Raw genomic sequence first — 25,491 nt, forward strand, 5'->3', positions numbered from 1 at the left:
ACACTTCTTATCAAGGCCTCTAAATGAGATGGTATCTGTTCATCCCAGTCTCATCTCAGGCCGCCCACTTCCACACTGTGTGCTACACACTGTGGTCAGTACCCACACCATGCCAAGCTCTCTCAACGCCTTTGCATGCACCAACAAGAAATGTTCTGCAACTTCCTATCTACTTATAACCTTTATGCTTTGGTTAAATGTCACCTTAGCAAAGGCTCTTGGCTAAATGACCTAACATGAGCTAGCAAACACCTCTCTATCTAAGCCCACAAGTCATGAGACCCAAAATACTGTTATCATTTCTTTCACACAGAATGCTCAGCATGCCAAAGATCCCTAACAAAAGCTATTTTAATGAAGCTGAATTTAAATCTTGAATCTTTCATAACTTCATTTTTAGCTTCTTTCTATAATGAAGCCCATGTTCTTTGTGCATAACTGAAATGTTCACAGTTTTGAAATAAGTTTTTTTAAAATCTTAAGTTATTACAGGAAAACAAGACTTATGAATAATGTGAAAAGAATGTTTTGGCAGAACTTGGTGAAATCTTACCAATGCTAGTCTTTACTTGCAAAAGAAATGGATAAAGAATATAACTGGGTTTTAAGTCTAAGATAAAAAAAAATTCAAACAGGCATTATAAGCAGTTCACTTGATTTCTGGACAACTGATATTTCTATAACTATCAACAATGCTTTACAAAGTAACACAAGAGGAGTAAAAACATAAGACTCCCAATAACATAAACCTTTATAATAGTAATTACAGAACACAAATGTTTTAATGAACTTCATATTTCAATGAAGACACTGAACATTTAAAAACAATTACATCAATACAGGAAAGATAACTGATTCCACAGAACATTTATAAATGCACTTTTGCCTCAAAAAAAAAAAAAACAAAACAAAACTTTTTTTCACAGATTTAAGTAACAGATGATTTACATAGTCTTCAGGTTCCCAAATATGTACAGAGCTTTTCTGACTCTACAGAAACTGGTACGCAGCAATAAGGGGGGAGCGGGAGTGTTAATTCTGTCCAACAAGAAATCTCTTGGGAAATTTTGTATCAATGCACATTTAATAACCACGCATTTCCCCTCCGTTATTAAATGAAATTCTGGACACTCTAGCACACAATAGTGTTCCTATTTCCAAACACTGTTTCTGTTGAGATCACATGTGGCTGACAGCATGACTTACCCTTAGCCACATGCACACAGCCTGCACACACTCATGAGCACAAGCCTGTTGAAGATAACACTGACCACAGCAGCAAAGGGATGAGAACAGATGGCACAGCGGTTAACAGTAAGTCCCATCCTGCTCCCGAGCACTCTGGTCGAGCACCATTAGGGTCTTCTGGAATTGAGTGAAGAGCCTCACTTCTGTGTCAGAGGCTGGTCCCTCCATTTAGCCAAAGAAAATAAGCAGCTATTGGCAGTGAAGGTCATAGTCGCATAGAACTAAATGGTCAGGAATATAAATTCTTTTAAAGTTCCAAAACTGTGTCTGGTAGAGATCTGGTTCTTATGTTTACTTTCAGATTAAGATACAAGGAACATAAGAACACAGTTTGTCATCATCATGAGCAACTCTGTGAATATACTGGGATGGAGAGGATAGAGAAACTCTGTGTGGCTGTAGGTAAAACAGACCACTGGGATCAACGTCTTCCAGTACTCCACCATCAAGCAAAATACATTCAAAACAGTCAGAGCTAGGTCCTGAAAATGAACGATAACCAATTACAGTGACCAGTCTGACTCAGTTCTCAAATACTCCATGGTGAGACTTGTGATCAGAAGGGTCAGACTTTAAAAATACATTTTTTTTTAGTTGAAAAAACAAAATTACTCAAATAGTCATTCTAAATGAGTCAGATGTGAAGTTCCTAATATCAGCTCTTTTGGTAGCCAAGTCAAAGGTGCCAATAATCAAGTTCTCACTCCTAGAAAGTGCCACCAAAGGACACCCAAATGTTCTATGCACAACAACACACATCTTACACCAAACTTCCTACCACTTACTAGTTCAGGTGCCCTCCTTGCCACCCAAAGAAAAAACAGGGGCCTGAAGGAGGGGCAAGAGTTGGGGTAACTGTAACAGCATACATACTACCTTTCCTCTTCTCCCCAAGAGGTCAGTCTCCAAAGGGCGGTATGGAAAGGATTAAAATGTGAGCGGCAGTAACTGAGATGTCTCTTTATCAAAACTGTAACTCTGTAAGAAACACAAACTTTCAAATATCAGATGAACAGTGGTTTCTAGAAGGCAAGAAGGAGAGGCTCACTTGTGCAGTAGTAGGACTGGCACTGAGAGGTATCCAAGCTGTTCTAGACAAATGCTTTTTGTTGCCTATGAACTACCCACCATGGCCATCATTTCTCTAGCCTGTCTAGAGAGCCTTTCACCTTCAGGACATGTTTGGTATGATTGTCTTTCTTGCCTTCTACCTTGAATCCAGTATTCCAGCTTTAAATCCAAGCGCTTATCTAGACAACAGTGAGACTCCAAAGTTTTCCCAATATTTATTTTGAGGTAGTGCTCATTTATTTGCATCCTTGGCTCTCAAATACCACCAAAGAAGTTAACTCATTTAGAAATATGCAAATTCAAGGTGTAGAAAATAAATAAGATTCTGTCTTCAGGTAGCAGGCCTTTGTATAAAGGTCAAGTCACATTCAATGGATAAGTCATTTGAAACTTCTAAAACCTGTTTAGAACCACAGCTATAAATTAAAGTGCTTTGAATTTTTTTAATGTCTAAAATCAGTGATGAGAATCATATTTTAAATTTTGCTTGTATGAGACCTTGGGAGACTGAAATCATTTTGTATAATAAAAGAACAGAAATGTTTTTTTCTTAAAGAAACTCTGCACAAATGTTTGTAAATCCAGGTTACATTTACAAAACTGGAACAGAAGTTAAGAGTTGAAATGAATTACACAACAGCACATGCTATAATTCACACAAACCAAACATGAAATCTTTATCAGCCTGCCTCTCGACAGCCAACGCAAATGAGCTCTGCAGTCTTCCCAGGACACGGTAGGTATGGATAGTTACTCCAGACAATGTAACAGACTGTTTGTGCCTCATGACAGGTACACAGTTCACATTTAATTCATTTAATGTAATGTAATGCCCTACTGCTCATCTGTCAACGTCAACAACTCAGAGCATTTTGTATGCTACATGGGAGGTGAGCTTCACTTCTACTGACCAGAGGATGCCAATATACACAGGACAAAAACAAAAAACAGAATCACACATCTCTCTGTAGATTTCATGCAAGCTGGCCACAATGTAAAAAGAACATATACAAGGCACCCTTCCCAGGGCCAAATTCTCACTATAATGGCTGATCAATATGCAGAAGAGCCTGCATGAATCAAAGGTCCATGGCAAACTTCAAACTAAGGAACACCAGTGACTTATTTTTCTTGTAACAATGCAGGAATATTGATGTTCCACCCAATAGCTTGCCTATCAAAGCCACATGTGAACAGATTGCACATGGGGTGGTCTTCACTCCATGCTGAGCAGCACACCATTCGCCTGTGACCCTAGGAACAAATACATGAAACAGGATTAATGCATTATTCCTGAAACAAAATGTAACACTTTCACCATGCTAATTACAGTACTCAGATGAATAAAGTAAGAGTGAAAACTCAACACAGGAATAGCTCAAGTGAGCCAAAAACTACTACGCACTGGGAACATGTCAGTAGCAAGCTGGCAGAGCAAAGGCGAGATGTGCACCACTCAGAGAATGAGGGGCTCGTACCAAATGTCACCATTAGTCTTTCTTCAAGAAAATGTAAGATTATAGTCACACATAAAAAATAAATGTTCACTTCAATATTTTTAAATGAACAAATGAAGCTAGAAGATGTATTTTCAGACACATTAAACCAAATTCAAAGATCTCAAATATTATTTAGTAAATAAATAGTTTGCATAATAAAATAAAACATATACATGAAACATAAATATGGAATAGCCTCTTCAGCTAATTTTAGAATCCTCAGGAATTCAAATTAAGTATCAAAATGTTGGAGGAAATTACTACAAAATAGTTTACAAAACTTGTAATGTTATATACTGTGTATGTACAGATATTTGAGCACAGAAGATAAACCCCAACCTTTAAAATGTCTGCACGCTACACAGCAGGAACTACCAATAAATTAGTGTAATAGTTCTAATACGCTGTTGTCATTGTTATACAATAAAGCACAAGGATTGAGTAAACTGACAGGTATTTATCAAGTAAAAGAAATACTCGGCAAGAGTCGGACAAGATGTTCTTCTGTAAAAATTTCAATATAAATACTGCTTATACATATGGGTGATTCAACCAGGTTGCAAAACTACCTATAAAAGAAAAACCTGTGTGACAAGTTATGGTGTCTTAACTATTAAAACAAATCTTTCATTGATTCTTTGTTAAAAGAGTTTTGTTTTTCTTTTGTTTTGTTTTTAAGGAAAACACATCTACATCCATTAGTTGGCAGTACAGCCATGCCTTTAGACAGGTACTACTTAAAAGATAACTGCAGGGTATTCTTGAATAATACTGCAATCTGGTACTGGACAAATCGGTGAGAAAAAATGGCCATCTAGGCCAAGACTACCCAGGGAGAACACTGAAAGCCACATCTGTCTGACAAGTGAATGTCACTGGAGATGTGTTCACATCACGATCAAGCGCCTGGAAAAGGGGATCAACCACTAACATACATAAAGAAGGGCTATTCCACACTTCTGTGGATAGTCACAACAGGCCTTCTTTCATTAAAAGCTCTAGGGCTCTGGTCATACGGGATCCCACTTATTTATCTACAAACGAACACATAAGAAGTCACTGGACCTCAGTGCCTTTTGACTCTGCAGCTCTTCCTAACAGTCCCCATAACATGCTTCCCTGAAACACCTGGGGTCGCTACTTACACTATCTCCAAAGTAAAATAATCTAAAATCGCTTATTCTTTTCACTGAGCATGGTGGCACATGCACCAGTAGACTAGCTACTTTCTGGGGCTCAGGCAGGAGGATCCAAGTTGAGGCCAGTCTGGGCAACTTAGTAAGACACTCTCTAAAAGTAAAATTTAAAGTAATGGGGGTGTAGCTCAGTCATAAAATGCTTACTAACAGGAGTGCCGCTCTGGGTTCAAAACCCATTAGTGAAGAAAACAAGCTTCCCATACATTAGCAGTTCTTAAGCTCTGGGTCACAACCCCCAAAGACCATTGGAAAACACGGATATTAATATTATGATTAAGTTTTTCCCCTTTGGTTTTTTGGACGGGCTTCTCTGTATAGCCCTGGCTGTCCTGGAACTCTCTTTGTAGACCAACTGGCCCTCTAAATAACAATAGCAGGGCTGGAGAGATGGCTCAGAGGTTAAGAGCATTGCCTGCTCTTCCAAAGGTCCTGAGTTCAATTCCCAGCAACCACATGGTGGCTCACAACCATCTGTAATGGGGTCTGGTGCCCTCTTCTGGCCTGCAGGCAGACACACAAACAGAATATTGTATACATAATAAATAAATAAATAAATAAATAGAATAACAATAGCAAAATTGCAGTTATAAAGTAGCAACAAAAATAATTTTATGGTTGGGGGTCAATGAGGAACTGTATTAAAGGGTCACAGCATTAGGAAGGCTGAGAACCAGCTTCACGTGCTCTGAAAGCACCTACAACAGTGAGTGAGTGATGGCTAGCTGTAATGATATAATATTAAAACTATACTTATTTATTTGAAGAAGAATTACAGGTCTAAAATGAAGTTAGATGTTATTCATTAACTTTAAAATAAACCTATTTCACATACTACTATATGAAAAATAAACCCAGGCACAACATTTCTACAATTCCAGCAAAGTTGAATATCTTACAAATAATTCCACATGGAATTCCGACCACAAAGTTCTACTTAGAACTCCTCAGAATAATAAAGCAGCATACACTGTCATCAGTCTCTTCACAAATGCTTTCTTTATATGTTAATAGCAATTTTAGGACACACATAAGCAGTCTACCCTGTTGAAGACATGATTAAAACTCTGGTAGGCAGGTAACTCATGGCCTTGCAGGGTTGTGAAATGATCTTATGGAAATTTTCCTACAATGTACACTCAAAGAAAAAGATAGTAATTATCCTGGGCAGCACACTTTTGTGGGTGGCAACAAAAAACGGCTGAAACACCACTGCTGGAAGGACTACCATGCATGAGAAACCGTGCACCACTTAAAGAGAAAAGGGTGCATACTGATAGCTAATTCCTACTTCATACTACATCCCCAAACTCATCCTTAGTCTTCAGTGTCTGCAGTACACAACTGATACAAAGCTGGCTTGTGGCTTGGAAACTGTACTCTGAAGCATTTCATGATGAAGTGAAAATCCCAGCAACAAGAAGGAATCAAAAAAAAAAAAGCAGACAGAAGACAGCAACAGGAGAATTTTTTAAAGGCCCAAGCAATGCTCAAAGGTTAGGCAAGTGACCTGGAAGGAACAGGGAATGGATCCATTAACAGACTGTCTTAGCTGACTCATCAGACATTAGTGACATCCAGGGATGATCCAAAGAGGGGAAAAAAGCAGAATTAGTTTTATGTCAACTTGACACAAGCTAAAGTCATCTGAAAGGAGGAGATTTTGGTTGAGAAAAATGTCTCCATAAGATCCAGTGGTAGGGCATTTTCTTAATTAGTGATTGTGGGATGCCCAGCCCATTGTGGGTGGTGTCATCCCTGGGCAGGAGGTCCTAGGCTCTATAAGAAAGCAGGCTGAGCAAGTCATGAGGAACAAGTTAGTAAGCAGCCCCTCCTCCATGGCCTCTGTATCAGCTCCTGCCTCCAGGTCCCTGTCCATGATGAACTGTGATGTGGAAGCATCAGCTAAAGAAACCCTGTCCTCCCCAAGTTGCTTTGGCCACCGTGTTTCATCACAGCAATAGTGACCTAAGATGCTATGCTTTGGAATCTCAGTTAAACACGCAACCCGAAAAGGAATGTTCCTCATGACCTCTGCCTCCACTTCTTATCAGCTTAAACAATACATGCTGAGACCCCAGCCCCCACTTCACAGAGCATCAAAATCATCTAAGGGCTTGCTTAAAGACATGGTGCTAGTTGTTCCCTGAACACATTCTGATTCTGCTCAGCTGAGCTGAAGCCATGAATGCAGGCATTCTGGGGTGATCTAAATAAAGCACACAGAAGTACCCACTAAAACATCTGATGGTAGCAAGGAGCAATTCCGTAATTTACAAAAAAAAAAAAAAAAAAAAAAAAAACAGAACTTCTTTTTCCAGTGACACCTAACCACAGGAAGATATTTTTCTGGCTGGAGGTGCAGGAAGGTATCCCATCTCCAGGAGTTCCTACCAACCTATAACTAGCTCATCATCTCATAAAATACATGCTAAAGCTAATCTTTCTCTCTTCTACATGTGGAAGTCTCTGAATGTGGCCTGTTGTATTTCCTGAAGCAGCACTGACGTAAAACATGGAACTGCACATCCCCATACCTGCCGGCTGCTCCGGGGAAGACGCGCCAGTCGCACTCCCGACATATCAAACAATCGCACCTGCCGGTTGTCATGGGGGAGGGCTATGATTTTTTGGCCAACACATACGTTGATTCTACAAAAAAAGATATAAAAACAAGTTTATATAAAATATTGGCATTCTAGTATCATGCAGTAGTAAAGGCCACATTTTCACTTGCAGGCAAACTAAATTAGCAAATCACAGGGGTAGTCTGCCTATAACACTGGACAAGAAACTTAAGATACACCTAACTGCCAGATCACACGTGGACTCCACACACAGACTAACAGCAGACAGAGCCTCGCAGGAGTAAAGAAAGCTCAACGCCATCTGGCTACCAAAAGGTCCATTCTGACGTCCTTAAGTCTTACTACATCAATGTGATATTTATTGTGTTACATAAGGTTAAGTACTTACAGACATGAATTCACATAAGAGGATCAATAAAATATATTTTCCCGGTAGGCTGAACTCCCTTCCCAAAGGCTGTATCATTAAACAAGGTAATAAATTACAATTACTCCTTACCTATTAATGGCAGAGTCTGTACGAATTGTCGCAATTGGAGATCTCATATTTTTTAAATCCCCAGACTTTTACTGTGCGGTCAATCGCTGCCCCTAAACAACGTTGTCTCCCACAGTGAACACAGCAGAGGTCACAGTACTACAGGTAAAGGTCAGACAGCATGAGCAGTTAGAATGCAGGATGTACCAACCATCCCCCCACAGTGCACATACACACGTCTTGCTTTTCCAGAGAGGCAACAGAGGGCAAGGATGTGGGAGATGTGCACGTTTACAGCATCTTCTGCTCTGCAACCTGTGCCTGTTCGCAAACTCTCCTTGTACATATGTTACATAAGGAAGGGCCCTTGCTTTATTTCCCAGCTGTGCAGGAAAATGCAGTCTATGTTTACTCTGTCCTATCATCCTCAGACAGTGCAGCAAAGAAGTTACTAGAAAAATATGGATTACACAGCCTACCAAAATTTCTATATATTTAGGTCTGGTGGGATGAATTAAGAAAAAAGCCATTCCAACTGTAACTTCCAATTCAATCAAAACACTGGAGTTAGTAAAAAAAAAAAAATGGCAAAGAAGTTCAGTTGACATTTTTGTCCAAGTAAGTTGAACCTGTGATATAGGTCTGTCAATAAAGTACTTGCCATATAAGTTATAGGTCCAATGCTCAATTCCCAGATCCCCTATTTTAAAAAAAACCCACAGGCATGGCAGCAGACACCTGTAATTCTAGGGTTGAAGGGGTTGAGCTTGGCAGATCCCTGGAAGTGGCTAGTCAGCCAGTCCTCTGAAATTTGTGAACTCCAGGTTCAGTAAGGTAACTGATCTCAAAAATTAAGGTGAAGAAAAACACTAGATGGTGACCTATGGCTTCAAAGTACACACACACAACACCACTAGTCATTGGGAAAATTGTCCCAGTTAGAAGTGACCATGGTCTATTAGGCTAACTTGTAATGCAACTCTTTCTTTCAAACCAAAGTCATCAGTCACTTGTTGGGAGACGGGACTGAAATGAGAAAATGGCACTTGAAGCCTCCCTGTCTTAGCTCATCTGATCCCAGTGGGTACTTCCTCTCTATATGTGTCAATCAACAGCATCTCCAGAAGACTACTGTACAATATCTGGATGCAGCATAAAAGACACAGCATACAGCAATATATGACCAGGGAGAAACGGATATATGGACAAACTGTACAATCATGACTGACCTATCTGTACTTTTTTAATAATTATTTTTATTTTGTATGCATTTGTAGAGTGTTTTTCCTGAATGTATGTCTGTGTGAGGGTGTTGGATCCTGGGAACTGGAGTTACAGATAGTTGTGAGCCGCAATGTGGGTGCTGGGAGTTAAACCCAGGTCCTCTGGAAAGGCAGACAGAGCTGTTAACAGCTAAGACATCTCTCTAGCCCCACGTATTCTTTATTTAAAAAAATAACAGCACACAGCCTGACTATAAATGGGATGTAGAAAAGGTTACAGGAATGTCGAGATTGAGAAGCATGAGGTAAAGACACCCACTGACTTCTGTTTGCAGTGTGCTCCAGGAGGTTTTGGCCAGGTTAAATTTCAGCTAGTACCTCCCTCAATTAATGTAGAGAAAAAAGCCTCAACAAAAGATTATCCGACCTTATGCTAATGAAATGCTAGAAGACATGAGGTTCTTAATAAATCACGATGCTGACGGGTATCGTAGGACATCAAGAGACAAGCATGGCAAAGATGCAGTAGTCTTAAAGGCACCCTTGGACTGTGGGTCCCACAGGGAGGCTAGTGAGCTACAACCACTCACTGGAAAAGCTTCAGACTCTGCCAAACTCCAGCAAACTCATTTATCTTGTCGTGCAGAGCAGCCGAGCATGTACTTCCAGCTGACAGTATGGTACCTTCTCACCACACACCACTGCCTGATCTGGAATATTCTGCTCCCTCCGTGGGTCTCAATCAACGGAAATACTGTAATGCTAGCACTCCTCATTAGGACTAACAGCTGTCTTCTCAGTCACACAGAGACACAAAACTGTTTTGCATAACAATCTGCCGAAACTTCACAGCTAAGAAAAAAATGTATGATGTAGAAAATGCTGGAGCATGAAATGCTACTGCAGTGTGCTCTTCTGGCATCGTGTCAAAAACTGACTACTTACTGAGTTGCCTTTCCTTATTTTTAAAATATAAGTTCCTACAAAAGAACAATTTTATATATGTAGGGCAATAGATCTGAAGTTTACAGAGTAAGCATTCCCTGAGTAGAAACTTAAGTGTACAGAACATACATAATCCATCTTTCAAAAGAATGCGGTCTTTCCACTGGTCAACGTTAGGATGCCGATTGTTGCCGTCCTTGTTCAGCTCATGTTTAGACAGTCATTTTGGTGCAACTTATGGTATAGCTTCTAATATACTAGGAGACACAATCTCATAGGAAACTCCCTGACTCTCTCTCTGGCTTTTAAAAATCTCTCGGGAGTTGTTTTGTGGATTAACATATATACATATAACAACAATTTTTTAAAAAGAGGCCATGAATTTATAAGAAAACAAGAAAGGGTACATGGGAGGGTCTGGAGGGAGGAAAGAGAAAAGGAAATGATATAATTATATTAATCTCAAGAAACAAGAAGTTTTGGGGTTTTTTTTAAATGTATGTGGAGCTGTAGAGATGGCTCAGCAGTTAAGAGAACTTCTTACTGTTGCAAAGGACCCAGATTTGCTTCCCAGAGGTCACATGGTAGCTCACAACCATCTGTACTACAGTTCCAGGGGATCCTACACCCTCCTCTGACCTTAGAGGGCATAAGGCATGCCTATGGTGCACATATACACATGTAGGCAAAAATACTCATAAGCATTAAAAACATGTTATTAAGAAAATTCTTTTCAAGAATATAGATGAAGGTATCATTGGGATTTTGTTGCTCTGACCCGTCAACTGTTCGTGTGTATTCCAGTATTAATATACAAGTGCATACACTCCACCTAGATTGAACAGATCCAACTTCCGCACAAACCAGTTTGGAATTGGCAACCAAACTATATCCCAACCAGCCAAGCAGGTACCTAGAACACTGCACGATGCTACAGAAAGGGGATGGGGAGGGGTTATGGGGGGGAGGGGGAGCGTAAGTGGGTTAATTGCATGTCCTGTACCCAAAGTCTGTACCTGCAGTTTCTTTCTTGACGACTGCTTTCCAAACTATCTGTACAGACTAAACTCCTAACAGGTAACATCAGCCCACACCCTAGCAGTCTAATCATGTAGACATGTCAGCATCTTCAGAAGTAATACTTTTTTGCTTTTTCTATTATCAATGTTTTTCAGGACTTACACAACCTGTGTTCAAAGAGATCAGATGCCAAATTAACCAACAGGAAAAAGGAAGCATTTCTGAGTATTTCTTGATGGCCAATTTCCCAAATTTAGAAAATAAAATAAAAACAAAGAAGAAGCTGAATTTGTACTATTCTTTTTCAGTGAATTCAACTGTCCCCTGGGGAACAAAATTACTTCTGCTAGCATCTAACACTACCTTAATACTCTTGTTTAGTCGTGACTTTGTAACCTTCCCTCCTCAGGATAACAGAATTCTGCAATCTAGATTACTAAAGACCTGCTCATCTACAAAGTACTTACTAAGCACCTTCTGTGGGTCAGGTCTCACTCTGTATAAGGAAACAGGGACCAGAGAAGAGGAGGAAACCAATGCCTGTGAGACCTCCATTCTAAGAAGCCAGTGATGTTTGTCCACTTTTAATGAAAGTCTGAGATGCAGGATATAACTGAGAGCTAAACCTGCACTGCCAGCCGCCAATGTGAAGCTGCACCCAACACAACTGAGACAGTCACGGCGATGACTGGTCCACTGACCTGCAGGAATTTCTAAGCACTTAGAGCAGGGTGTTTAGGACAGGACTAAAGACCTCATTGCAGCCTTAGCCGACTTGGAACTCAAAAGGATCCACCTGCCTCTGCTAGGATTATAGGCGTGTATCACCACACCCAATGGGACTAAATTCTTAAGACTGTTTAAATATATTAGCAAGAACCCTTTTCAAATTCAAAGATTAAAAATCAGTTTAAAATACAAATTTATTTAAAATTACTAAAAAAGTTAAAATAATAAGATTCATACAATAAACTGGGTGGTGGTGGTGGTGCATGCCTTTAATCCCAGTACTTGGGGTGCAGAGGCAGGTGAGGCCAGCCTGGTCTATATAGTGAGTTCCAGGACAGCCAGGGCAACACAGAAAATAGATAGATGATAGATAGATAGATAGATAGATAGATAGATAGATAGATAGATAGATAGATAGATAGATATCATGCAATAATGTCATTCTTGCAATATCAAGAGTCAAGGCTCATTTGCTTTCTTGAAATCTGGTCTTTCTGGCTTAAAAACATTGTAATTTTAGAATATTTTAATTAAATATAATAATTTTAAAGAAATTGGCAACAAATGTATTGTTTAAACTTGGTGAGAAGTGACCTCCCTCAGGTTTTGATTATTTAACTTTCTATTTCTTTTCTTGACCCAAGACTCTGTCAATAATTAGTAGTGGCCAATATTTCAATAACAGACATTATGCATTCATTCTAGAAGAATAAGAATTTTGAAGGTTCTGTTTCTGAAACATTATAAATTACATTTTACAACAACTTTTACTATAATACTTGGGCTGATAAGATGGCTCAGTGTGTAAAGGTGCTTGCCACCAAGACTGACAGCCTGAATTTGATTCCCCAAGCCCATATGGTGAGGGGAGAGAACTAACTCTCAAAAAATTGACCTCCAGACGCATGTTAAAGTGCACACACACACACACCATACATATACATGTATGTACACAATACATACAAGATGTAATAACTATCTTAATATAACGTAGATAAGATTTATTCATTACAATGATTAAAGAAAGTAAAGCCACTACAATGTACTATAAGGTTTCTTTACTCTTAAACACTAACAGATTAGCAAAACTTTCAAGTTGTCAGAAAATTATTCCTGCTAAACCAAAACTAAGTGGCACCACACAGAGCTGAGTGTGCCAGTTGGGTCCTTGTGCCCGCCCAGTCCTGGGTCAGCAATGACTGTCCTAGGGCCTGACAAAGGTCTTCATTCCCAAAACAAGGAAGCTGACCAAAAATGATTTCCAACTTGAGAACGGAGCCACCATACATCAGGCAGAAACTTCCACCACCCCTACTTACATTCATCATGCTGGGGCTAAGATATATTCTTTTTAAGCTAAGGCTCAGACATCACTGACTGACACATAGAAGCCAAATGACTTCTTAAAGATGGAAAGCCTGTCTGTCCTCTGCCATCCTCTGTATAACACAAGCCTGCAAGGGTCCCATCAGCACTGATTTGTAGAGAACGACAGTCACGGTACCACTGGTTTCTTCCTAAAAAGTTCCAGAGTCTAGCCTACATTCTGGAAGAGTCAAAATCAGCTATGGATCTATAATCTTCATAATTACACCTTACAAAATTCCTCAATACCCTCTAGCCTGTTTGACTTCATTCAAAGTTCACCTAGGAACCCACAACCTAGTCCAGCAACTCTGTATACTGCACACTTGCATCATGCAATGGGCCTCATGGCCTTAGACCAATGCAGGCCTATACCTGCAGATGGACCATACTACCCAGCCTCAGGGGCCTACTTCTTCCTTTCACCTTTTACCTGAAGAGACTTCCACACCCAGTTTCCAAGAAATACCAAAAATCAAAGAGACCATTCATCCACCAGAATCTGAAATATTGTCTGCCTCTGCCTCAGAAAACATGGTCATGATGATGCTTTCCCACCTAGTCCTCAGCTCTACAGCATCCTCTCTTTCTTCTCCATCTGAAAACAAACCTTCAGATTCCTCTCCATACCCTCTACACCACCCCTATACAGGAACCTGTGTCTGCCCCCCAAAAAAGAACAGGCAGAAGGACTGCCAGCAGATACGCAGAGTGAGACCACAAGGATGCAGCCCTACTGCTATGCTAGCCCGACAGCCATGGTGGCAGCTGGCCTGTTCGTTTTGCACCTCACTGCTAGTCATTGTCCATTTCACACTTCTGAAGAAATTAACTTTGTCTCGTTCTTTTAAAATGGAAATTCATACCTACAATATTCATCAATGCAATAGATAGTTTTCCTTGTGAAATTTCAATTTACAAGTTGTGTAACGTGACATGTTTCAAATCAGCTCCTTCTTGGAAAAGATGCATCCTGAGACAAATACAGTACCTCACTTTTTAAAACCCTTCTCCACAGCAAATGCTACTTGAAAAGCTACAATACTGAGCAATGCCTACAAGACATAGCAGCTTCCTTTTAAAGTTAGGTAAATGTCACTTTTAGCATTTACCAAAGTAAGCTACTTTTTTGAAACTGTTTCTACTTTTTACTCCGAATGGCTCCAAATGAAGCTCTACCTTAGAGCCTCAACACTGCAGACACAATGGCAGTCCTTTGGAGTTATTAGTTAAGCAGAAGAAAAGCTATCATCTTCGTTATTTTACAGAGGAAAGCATTATCACTGTAGAAATGCCAAACCATAGCGCCAGACTAAAGACAGTACTCACTTGGTGCTCAATAGACTAAGCAACAGTACTCACCTCTGTGCTCTCTAGATTAAGCAACAGCACTCAGCTAAGCTCCCGATTTACCTATTTGGTGTACTAGTCCTCTCTTCCCAGAAGACAAAGGCTGAGATGAGAATAAGCTTTCCTCACAACTACCTGCATGTGCACAAGCCTAAATACACATAATTTAAAAATGTATGCTCCTGTCTTGTTTTATAATACAGTCCTTCAGAATACAGAAGGAAATTCCTAACCCATACAATCAAGTTGTTGCTTTATAGTGGAATGTGTCTTAAGCTACTACTCAGAGTTGACATATGTTGATATGCCCACTTTAGGAGCAGTTAGGAACACAGCTCGGTGGTAGAATGCTTGCCTACCATATGAGGGCCAGGGTCTGGTATTCAATACCATCACCTAGTAGATATACCTATACATACACTCACATATATTTATGGGTCCTGACATATATATATATGGAGCAATAAATGGAGGAAATGAGGACTGAAAGATTAAACTGTCTCAGTCACTGTTCCACTGCTGTGAAGAGACACCATAGTCACAACTTCAAAATAATCATTACAATTTTAAGAGACATTTTTGTTTTGTTAGATGCATTTCAGTTTTCTTAGAAAAAGTTACCAAATCTTACATTGAGAATAAAGCTACAACTGTGTACAAAGAAAACCAAAAAGAAATAAAACCTTCCATTCTCAAATATTCATCCATGCTGAGCTAATTTCCGACTGTTTCCAATGCCAAAGTTTATTCACACTTGTAAACAAATACTGTCAGTGGGTATATAAACCAGTCATTGCCACCCATGGAGGAAGTTTAATGACCAGTGACTGCTCAACTGTCAGTTTCTTTTCTTAGTAATTGAAACACAACAAAAGGGGGAATCAGAACCTGAGGAAAGGGGGATAGTGGAGAGGAAAGGAAAAAATGTCAAGTTCTTAGACAAGGCAATGGTACCAAGGGGAATTAATCTCAGAGGTGTGGCGCTGGAAGCCTTTGGTTATTAATAAGCAATCAAATAGGCACCTATCTACCTCACATGCTCCTCTCAAAGGGCAGAAAGCGGATTTAAACTAACAACTTTCATAATAGAAGAGTTCCTCGCACAACCATTTAGTTCGAGATCTGTGTGGAGTCCAGCTGAACAGGAGGACGACAGATAAAGACGGGAAACATTGGCTTAGGAAGTGGATGTCTGGGCTACTAAATTACACTACCAGGTAAAAACCATATCATTATACAGAAGAGTTAGCTAATTAAGAAGAAAGGCACTGAATTTTAGTGTCCGCTGTTGATAATCATAATAGAAATTTATGGTAAACAATCATTTCAACCTCCAGGAGAAATTCCTATGTCAAAATTTGTAGATGTCAAAATTTGTAGATGTCAAAATTTGTAGATGTCAAAATTTTCAAAGTGGCCATCTATTTTTCCAAGACCAAGGCACACAATTTTGTTTTCTTGCTATTAGTAAAACAATATATGGTGTACCTAAAATTATTCTTCAGACAAACTACACAGAGCTACTAAAGACTGATCCAGTAAGAGATACACCGTTACATTCAATAAATACTAATATGGTAGAATCCCTATTATAATGAAGAGATGTCATAATACAGGGTAAAAATCAATGCAACACTTCACAGACGGAAAGGGCTTATTAGTGCTTTCTAAAAACGTGATAAAAGTAAAAGCCTTAAGCACAGCTGACATCAAGGAGCTCTGTCAGCATCCAGCAAACATAATGACAGTACAAATTTCAAGGGACCATTTGGCTACAGTTTTTTTTTAATCTTACAGAGAAGCATTATATCTCAAATCTTAGTTTTTCAAAAAGACACCAAAGTCATGTAAAAGTACATGAATAACAGAAAGAGAAAATAAAAAGGGAGAAAAAAAACTCAACTCCTTGAGAAATTATAGCACAAAACTGGGCTAATAATTTTGATGCTTATATAACTACACCTTGCCTTAAGAAAATCCAAGGTACAGAAATTCAGATTAACTAGAAGTTGTCAACTGTTGACATTAGAGACATTGGTTCTTTAACTAAAGAATTTATGTAGAGCCAGGCATGGTGGCACACACCTTTAATGCCAGCACTCGGGGAGGCAGAGGCAGATCCACGCCAACACAGTCTACAGAGTTCCAAGGACAGCCAGAACAACAAAGAGAAACTCTGTCTCAAAAAAAAAAAAAAAAAAAAAAAAAAAAAAAAAAAAAAAAAAAAAAAAAATCAAACAAACAAAAAAAGAACTAAGCTGAGTTCTCATAAATGAAAACTTGAACTACAATACAACTTTCTTTCTTCTTTTTGGTTTTTCTCAGTGTAGCTCCCGCCCCCGTCTCTAATGTGAACAGTTGACAATTTTTTAGAGATACACCAGTAAAAATATTAAACATAAAAGTGGAGAATTTGACTTTTTTGTATTGTAGCATTCAGGAAAAGAATAGTGAAGAATCCAGAAAATCATCTTTGCTTCTAAAAGCCCCTTTTCAGAGGGTGCTAGGTGGAATACATGAGACGTGTATGTGATAAAACAGACCATCCAGGAAGGTTTCAGTCCACTGCAGAAGATCCTGCAGCCTGCAGAGTCTGACCCTGCCAGAGTGATAAAGGAGGAGAGCCAAGGCTTATTTTCTTATGTCACGTTCAGAACAGCAAACTAATAATTAAAGAGAACACACGCTGCAGACACTGACTATCCTTCTGCTCTTAATGAGGAATTAAATTGAGTTTGCTTTTAATAAAAGCGTGCCCTTTAGGGATCACAGATGTACATCTATATGCAGTTGCTACCTGCTATTTGGTCATATGGGCTCAGTTTCTCAGAATCCATGACAAAGGTAAAAGGCCAACAGTCACTATGAAGATTCTCAGATAAAAACATATGAAATGTCTCATTTCCTGTCCTTCTAAATATAAAGTATTTCTAAAGACTTACTGCTGATTATTATTAGAAATATTTTGTGTTCAATAAAGATATCTACAGCTCCATCTGCTGACCAAGTCCTAAACCTACATAAGAAAGGCCAGAAAGAACATTTTAAGCCAAATGTAACAAGTCTCTTCTGCTATCTTCAGGTACAGATGTTGAACTCTCAGCTCCTTCTCCAGGACCATGTCTACCTACATGACATCTTGCTTCCTACCATGATAATAATAATGGACTAAACCTCTGAACTGTAAGCCAGCCCCAATTAAATGCTTTACTTTATAAGAGTTGTCGTGGTCATGATGTATCTTCACAGCAATAGAAACCCTAAGACAGAGGGCAAACTGGGAGAAGAAAGGAAACCAGATAAGGAAAGAGAAAGAGTTGAGAACAGAGTATAATGACACATGGGTATAATGATGCCATTATTAAACCCAATACTTTCTTTGCTAATCTAAATTAGTCTAATTTGCTAATCAATTAATCTTAAAAAGGCATATTACAATAATTTGTGAGTAGTTGCAGACAGTAGATCAGGCCTCTTGGTGGATAATAGGATTATGCTCTCACTACTCATGCCTGGAGTGCTTCTCGATTCTCCCTTTACTAAACTACCCATTCCCAGTCCCTGACAGACTCTATCCCATTCAATTTCTTGAGCCCATCAGAGCCTTCTTAGTATTCTATATCTTTTGAAAGACATACCAAAATGTTTAGAGAAAGAGTCATCATTGTGAAAAAGAGCTAAGTGTCAAACAGTAGAAATTAAGATTAGACTTAAGTTTCAATGATAACCTACAAAACTTTTTTCATGGATAGTTAAGATCTCTAAACAACTGTAACTCACTCCGTGTGTCCTTGGAAAACATTCACGGAGTGGATGGAAGGGTCCCTGAAATCCCAAAGACGGAAAGTTGTGTCACGGGAAGAGGTCACCACGAGCCGCTGGGTGGGGTGAGTGCAACAGTGTGTTAACTCCTGGTCATGCCCTACAACCAAATACAACAAAAATACAAGGTCATCCACCTGCAGACACACAATTAAAGTGAAGCTTTTTTAAAAACACAAGAACCAAAAGTATCCATCATCTTTACAGACACCACTAATAGCTGAGGGGAAAAGTAAACCTTAAGGGATTACTTAGTGGTATAGAAGGAAGGTTGTCCCCTCAGATGCCTGAGGTCATTTCAGCTATCCACATTAAAAAAAAAAAAAAATAGGGAACTAGATACACCATAACTCAATTTCTGGTCTTAACAGCTAGAGGGTCAGACAAATCACTTTAACAGGCTGAACACAACAAGAATAACTTCTAATGGTATAGTTTGTGGGTCCTTAGTACAACATCCTGTCTTGAATTTAGACAGAGCCTATAAAAATATCTTTCTATAAATGGAGTATACAACAGACCAAAGAGAATTCCACATATGTAATTAAGGTCTCTAAATCAATCATCTTTGTGTTAATTGAAGAAAGGCTGTCCTTAATGGCCTGGCCTAAACAGCAGGAACCATTCAAAGGGCCAAGGTCCTCTCAAAAGCTAGAGAATCCAGGGCAACAGAGGCATGCTCCTACTGGCTTGGAAGCCAGCAACCTGCTATGTGGAAAGGGATTTTTGGTGGGAGCCCTGGATGCTCAGGACAGACCCTAACTGACCCCTACTAAGATCGTACAGCCCCAGTCACATAGCTACAAGAAACTGGATGAATTTTTACAGCAACCAGTGAGCACAGAAGACTACAAATTCCAGAGGTCCTGCCCAAGACACACCTTCACTTCAACCAAGCAGACCCTCACAGTTGAGGAGCAGTTACCATGGACATAGAAAAGCTGACAAGGAAACCATCAAGGTAATAGATTCCTGTTATTTAAGTGTGAAAAAAGAAAGTAAGAAAGACAGAAAGAAAGAAAGAAAGAAAGAAAACTGTCAAAGAGAAACAGAAAACCAACACAGCAACCATATTTCAAATATTAAAATACTATATGCTACAATTAATCTCCTGAAGATAAAAATAAATTTAGCTACAAAGAGTTCTATTAATCAGAAAGGATCTCCAAAAATGGCAACCAAATAGCCAATAGCACTAAACATAATCCTGGCCTGTAAGTAATTTGTAAGCTCAGACATAAAAGCAGCCCAGCTAGGAAGAGCTTCAGATGTTTACGGCAAGATACCTGTGAGAGAATGAACAAGTTCAGATGTCTCCACATCATACAGGTTGGCAGTTCTGTCCCATGAGGCCGTCACCACTTGCTTCCCACCAACCAGCCAGTCAGCAGCAATAACCACACCCTGATGGCTTTTGAGAGATGTCAGCGGGACACGGACAGTAGGGCAGTCACTGGACACATCTCCATCAATGTCAGGCTCATCTTTATCAGAACACTCTATTTCATCTTCACCAGAAATTTGCTGCTAAGGTAAAAATCAGAAAAGAAAGACTTTGTAGGACTCTTGAGATTTTTTTCTAGATTTAGTACCATTAGAGCCAATGTAATTATAGTATCTGATATGTAACTGGTGCTCAAGGAATGCTTTCTCAATGTTAAAGCTTGGTTATAAAAGGAATGCCAATATCCTGGAAAATAGTAAAGCTACTATGGCACCGAAAGAACTAAAACTCATTTTCACTAATCAATAAAATAGAAAATAAAGCAAACTTCAAACATTTTCATTTTACCACTTATTAGAAATACAATATGAAATTAAAATGAATACATTAAAAGTCATTAACATGTCACAATACAAAAAGCATTTTAATTCTTAGGAGCCTGTTTAAAATACTTTTAAAACTTCTAAACTATAATATCTTAGAATTCTACTGTTCTAACAATGAGAGATCACTTGAATTTCCTGTATCAGTGAAATCTTTTATTAAAAGTCAGATAACAAAAAACTGTATTGCAAGTCTATACATCAGCTCTTAAAGAAAATATTTATTCATTCAATAAATACTGATAAACAGTGTTGTTTATACAGCAGAGAAGGAAACGGGACATCTGTCATACGTAAAATGATGCTTACTCTAAATCATAAGAATGCCAGCATAAACACAATTGGTAAAGTTCCTGTCCTTACAGGGAAGACTACACGCACTCACAAAACCCACATATTGACTAATGTAAGAATGAATGTCATGCGTATGCACATACTAGTATGAGAACATGACACATGAACAATATACAAAAGGAAGTGTGTCGTCTGTGTCATCTGCATTCACATGGTATGGAATGCATGGCACACACAATCAGGTGGCAGTGAGTGCTGTGAGGAGTAAGAAAGGGGACAGGAGAACGAGCTGAGGGGTTGCTGTTGTACACACAATTACACACAGAGGAAAGACTAACAACAACTGAGTTCTATTATGGAGAACAAAGAAGAGTGTGCAGATACTAAAGGAAAAAGCATTCCAGGCAGAAGGAACAGGTATAAAATCCTCTTTCCCTGCTAGGCAACTGAGCTTGCAATGTGTGGAGGGACACAGAGATGGGGTGGGGGAAGCAGTGTAGCAGGTGATGTCATGGAAAACCTGGTAGGCCATGGAAATGACTCTGTGCTCTATTATGCAAGTGGTGGAAAATCTTCACTTCTAAGCAGAGACATGGTATCACCTAAATTAAACTGCTAAACACAGGAAAATGAAAGGGGCGGAAATGCACTAGACTGTAGCACCCACAAACTCATATGCTGAAGTCCCAACCCCAAGACCTCAGAATGTGAACCTAGTGAAAAAGGGCCCTTAAGAGGCAATTAAATTCAAATCAGGCTGGGTATAGGACCTAGTCTACCATGACTTACGTACTGCAATACAAAATTACAACAGAGACACATACAAGGGAAAAATCATGCAAGGGCACAGTAAAAAAGTGACCTTCTGCTAGCCAAGGACAGAGGCCTTAGAATAAATTAATCCTTCTTCTACCTTGCTCTTAGACTTCTAGTCTACAGACTGTGATAACATAAATTTAATGTTGAAGCCACCAGTTCCAGGAAGCACCAGGAAAAAAGTAACTACAGGAAAGAGAAATCTAGATGTGGGTGGTAGTAACAAAGATGAGAAGAAAGGCTGACTAATATACCCTCTCAGGAAAGTTTCAGAATTTGCCAAAAGATCCACATAGATTACAAACACATGCGTGTACATGCACAAAATTTGAAGACACTTTAAAAGCATATGGTCCAAACTAAGTGAATGGCAACAGCATAAACAGAGATGAATAATAAGATAAAAGTAGCAGGTTGGAAGGAATGTCCAGAACTCAGAAGGAAATATAAGACACCCAAGGGAGATACAAAGTAATTAGATGACAACCAAAGTCTGGAGTTAAGAGGAAAGTCAGTATGCAAATTTTGAAACCCATAGTAACAGGAGGCCCTTTAAGCCATAGATGCTGAGTGAGACCAACAAGGACTAGTATAGGAGAACAACAGATGAAAAGCAGACTCACACTTACACCCGTGAGTAGAGCAGAGTGCCACCCAACAAGGGTTAAGGGAAGGAAGAAACAGAAGGAAAGGGTATCTGATAGAATCAAAAAGTAGCCTCGGAGTCTGCTGGATGAGCAATCATGAAGGCAAAGACTGAGAAACAGCAGAGTCATGGGGACACTAAGCTAGACAGAGTGTGACTCAAGAGGGAAAAGAGTAAATTCACACGACACTTGTGAAGATGCTGGTGTGGGAAGGAAAACCCGTGAGGTGGTAGTTCTGGATGGGCTCTGAGACAAATGTGTGCTGATGGTAAGAACTACTCTAAGGACAGAAGGAAGCACTGCAGAAACATTATCAGGAAGAGAGGAAGTAGAATTCTAATGATGACAACAAGGAATTATCAGACTATGCTAAAATCTGGTTAAGAGTGCAGAACACATAGTACACAGGGTAGTGTAACTCTTCAATGAAGCCACACGCAATTCACATGTGAAGGAAGGGAAGTTTGGGGACGGTAGGTACAGCTAAGAAAGGACAGAATGTGCTAACTAGAAAAGCATACTTGTTTTCAGTATGAGCTGAAGTGCGAGAGTATAAAAACTAAGACCAGAGAGATTTGCGAAGGGAAAGCAGAACAGACCCTGTAGTCTAGGAATCTAATAGCTCATGCCTATAATCCCTGCACTGTAGAGGCTGAAGCAGGGATATCATAAAAGGTGAAGGGCAGCCAGAGCTACACAGTGAGGGCCTGCTTCAAAAGCGAACTACAGGAGAAGGGGAGGGGAAGCCCAGCAAAGAAAGGACTTCATCTCAAAGGCAAAGGGGGAGTTATCTGGATATCAAGATATCCATTATTCTACAAAGATACTCCTGATGAACTATGGAAAAGGAGCTATGGTAGGCAGCCACTAGATTAGATTCAACTGGTTAAAGAAGTTGAGAGCCTGGAAATCTGTGGGAAAGCAAAGGCTGGGAAAACCCTTTCCCTTCTGCATGAGATGAGAGCTTTGTTCCCAGGCCACGCTATTCAAGAGAAGAATGAGTCCTGGCAGATAATCATACCAAGACAGGAAGGGCTGCTACAATCACAGGAAATGCCTGACGGGAATACTACAGCACTGCTGTAGCTCTGAGCTCAGTGTCTAAATGCCTCCTGCCTCTGCTGTTACGCATAAAACTGTCCAGAAGGTCCTGGATCCTTGTCATGGGGCTTCTTAGCTTCCATGCCTGCACCCAAGGAGTCTGGTGGTCCTGTATCTGTGCTGCTGCACAGTTCTGGATGCTCTGTGAACAAGGATCTCTCTGACTAGGTGATGAACATAGCTCCAGCAAAGAATATGGAATGTGACAGCTGACACAGTCTTGTCCATTTGTATTTCCTAATGGTGGTCCATAGAGAAACTCAGTGGATATCTCTCTTGTATGCTACACAATGGTTTCCCTGGGCAGTGGTGGCACATGCCTTTAATCCCAGTATTCAGGAGGCAGAGGCAGGTGGATCTCTCTGAGTTCGAGACCAGCCTGGTCTACAGAGTGAGTTCCAGGACAGCCAGATACACAGAGAAAGTGTCTCGAAAAACAAAAAAAAATAAAATAAAATAATTTTCACAAATAGTTTCCCAGGGTGATGTGGGATTTCCCTCTGTATGTTGTGATTACCACTAATGAATAAAGAAACTGCTTTGGACCTATAGCAGGGCAGAATTTAGGTAGGCGGGGAAGACAGAACTGAATACTGAGAGAAAGAAGGGCATAGTTAGGGAGAAGCCATGGAGCCACTACCAGAATCAGACATGCCGAAACTTTAGCCGGTAAGCCACAGCCATGTGGCAATACACAGATTAATAGAAATGGGTTAAATTAATATGTAAGAGTTAGCCAATAAGAAGCCATAGCTAAAGGACCAAGCAGTGATTTAAATAATATGGTTTCTGTGTGATTATTTCGGGTCTAAGCTGGCCGGGCAGCCTGGAACCAACAAGCAACCTCCCTCCAACAAGAGGGACACAGAAAAGACTGAACAACGGATTCCTTAAGATTTCATGGAGTAATGAAAATAGATTCATATTTATCACCATGCACAAAACTCAAGTCCAAATGGATTAAAGACCTCAATATAAATCTGACCGCACTGAACCTGACAGAAGAGAAAGTGGGCAGTAGCCTGCAACACATGAGCACAGGAGACCACTTCCTACGTATAACCCCAGTAGCACAGACAATAAGAGCAACAATGAATAAATTGGACCTCCTGAAACTGAGACACTTCTGTAAAGAAAAGAACACAGTCATTAAGACAAAAAGGCAACCTCTACTGAATGGGAGAAGATCTTCACCAACAAAGGTCTGATCTCCAAAATATATAAAGAACTCAAGAAACTAAACCTTAAAATTCTAAATAACCCAATTAAAAAATGGGGTACTGAACTAAACAGAGAATTCTCAACAGAAGAATTTCAAATGGCCAAAAGATACTTAAGTACATGTTCAACTTCCTTAGTGATCAGGGAAATGCAAATCAAAACAACTCTGAGATACCATCTTACACCTGTCAGAATGGCTAAAATCAAAAGCACCAATGATAGCTTATGCTGGAGAGGATGTGGAGTAAGGGGAACACTCATCCATTGCTGGTGGGAATGTAAACTTGTGCAACCACTTTGGAAATCAGTGTGGCGGTTTCTCAGAAAATTGGGAGTCAACCTACCTCAGGATCTAGCAATACTACTCTTGGGAATATATGCAAAAGATGCCCAATCATACTACAAAAGCATTTGTTCAACTATGTTCATAGCAGCATTATTCGTAATAGCCAGAACCTGGAAACAACCTATATGCCCCCCAACAGAAGAATGGATAAAGAAAGTGTGGCACATCTACACATTAGAGTACTACTCAGCAGTAAAAAACAATGACATCTTGAATTTTGCATGCAAATGGATGGAAGTAGAAAACACTATCCTGAGTGAGATAACCCAGACCTAAAAATATGAATATGGTATGTTCTCGCTCATTCGTGGATTCTAGCCATAAACAAAGGATATTGAGCCTATGGTTCATGATCCCAGAGAAGCTAAGTAATAAAGTGAACCCAAAGAAAAATATATATAAATCCTCCTACAAATTGGAAGCAGACAAGATTGCCAAGCAAAAGTTGGGAGCATGGGGATGAGGGTGGAGTGGAGGGAAGGGGAGAGGGGGAGAGAGAAGGGAGAAGGGGAGGGTTGGGGAGAGCTTGGGGGAGTGGGATGCTTGAGATGGAGAAAGGACAGATATGGGAGCAGGGAAGAAGATATCTTAATTAAGAGAGCCATTTGGGGGTTGGCAAGAGGCTTGGCTCTGGAGGGGTTACCAGGAGTCCACGTGGATGATCCCACCTAGGACCCTGGACAGTGGAAGAGAGGGTACCTTAAC

The 25,491-nt window shown here is 39.8% G+C and overlaps 1 protein-coding gene across 1 annotated transcript in view; it reads right to left on the minus strand.

The window, feature by feature from the left end:
- Nucleotides 1–2,519: 2,519 nt before the first annotated feature.
- Wdr37 (WD repeat domain 37) overlaps nt 2,520–25,491 on the minus strand; it is a 61,754-nt gene continuing 38,782 nt past the window's right edge. Inside the window, 5 exon segments of the mRNA XM_038334246.1 lie at nt 2,520–3,573; nt 7,552–7,666; nt 8,102–8,239; nt 18,493–18,634; nt 19,821–20,061. Coding sequence (XP_038190174.1) covers nt 3,442–3,573; nt 7,552–7,666; nt 8,102–8,239; nt 18,493–18,634; nt 19,821–20,061 — 768 coding nt within the window. The 3' untranslated portion in view covers nt 2,520–3,441.

The sequence above is a fragment of the Arvicola amphibius genome, chromosome 6 (assembly GCF_903992535.2).
Source record: "Arvicola amphibius chromosome 6, mArvAmp1.2, whole genome shotgun sequence".
Lineage (NCBI taxonomy): Eukaryota > Metazoa > Chordata > Mammalia > Rodentia > Cricetidae > Arvicola > Arvicola amphibius.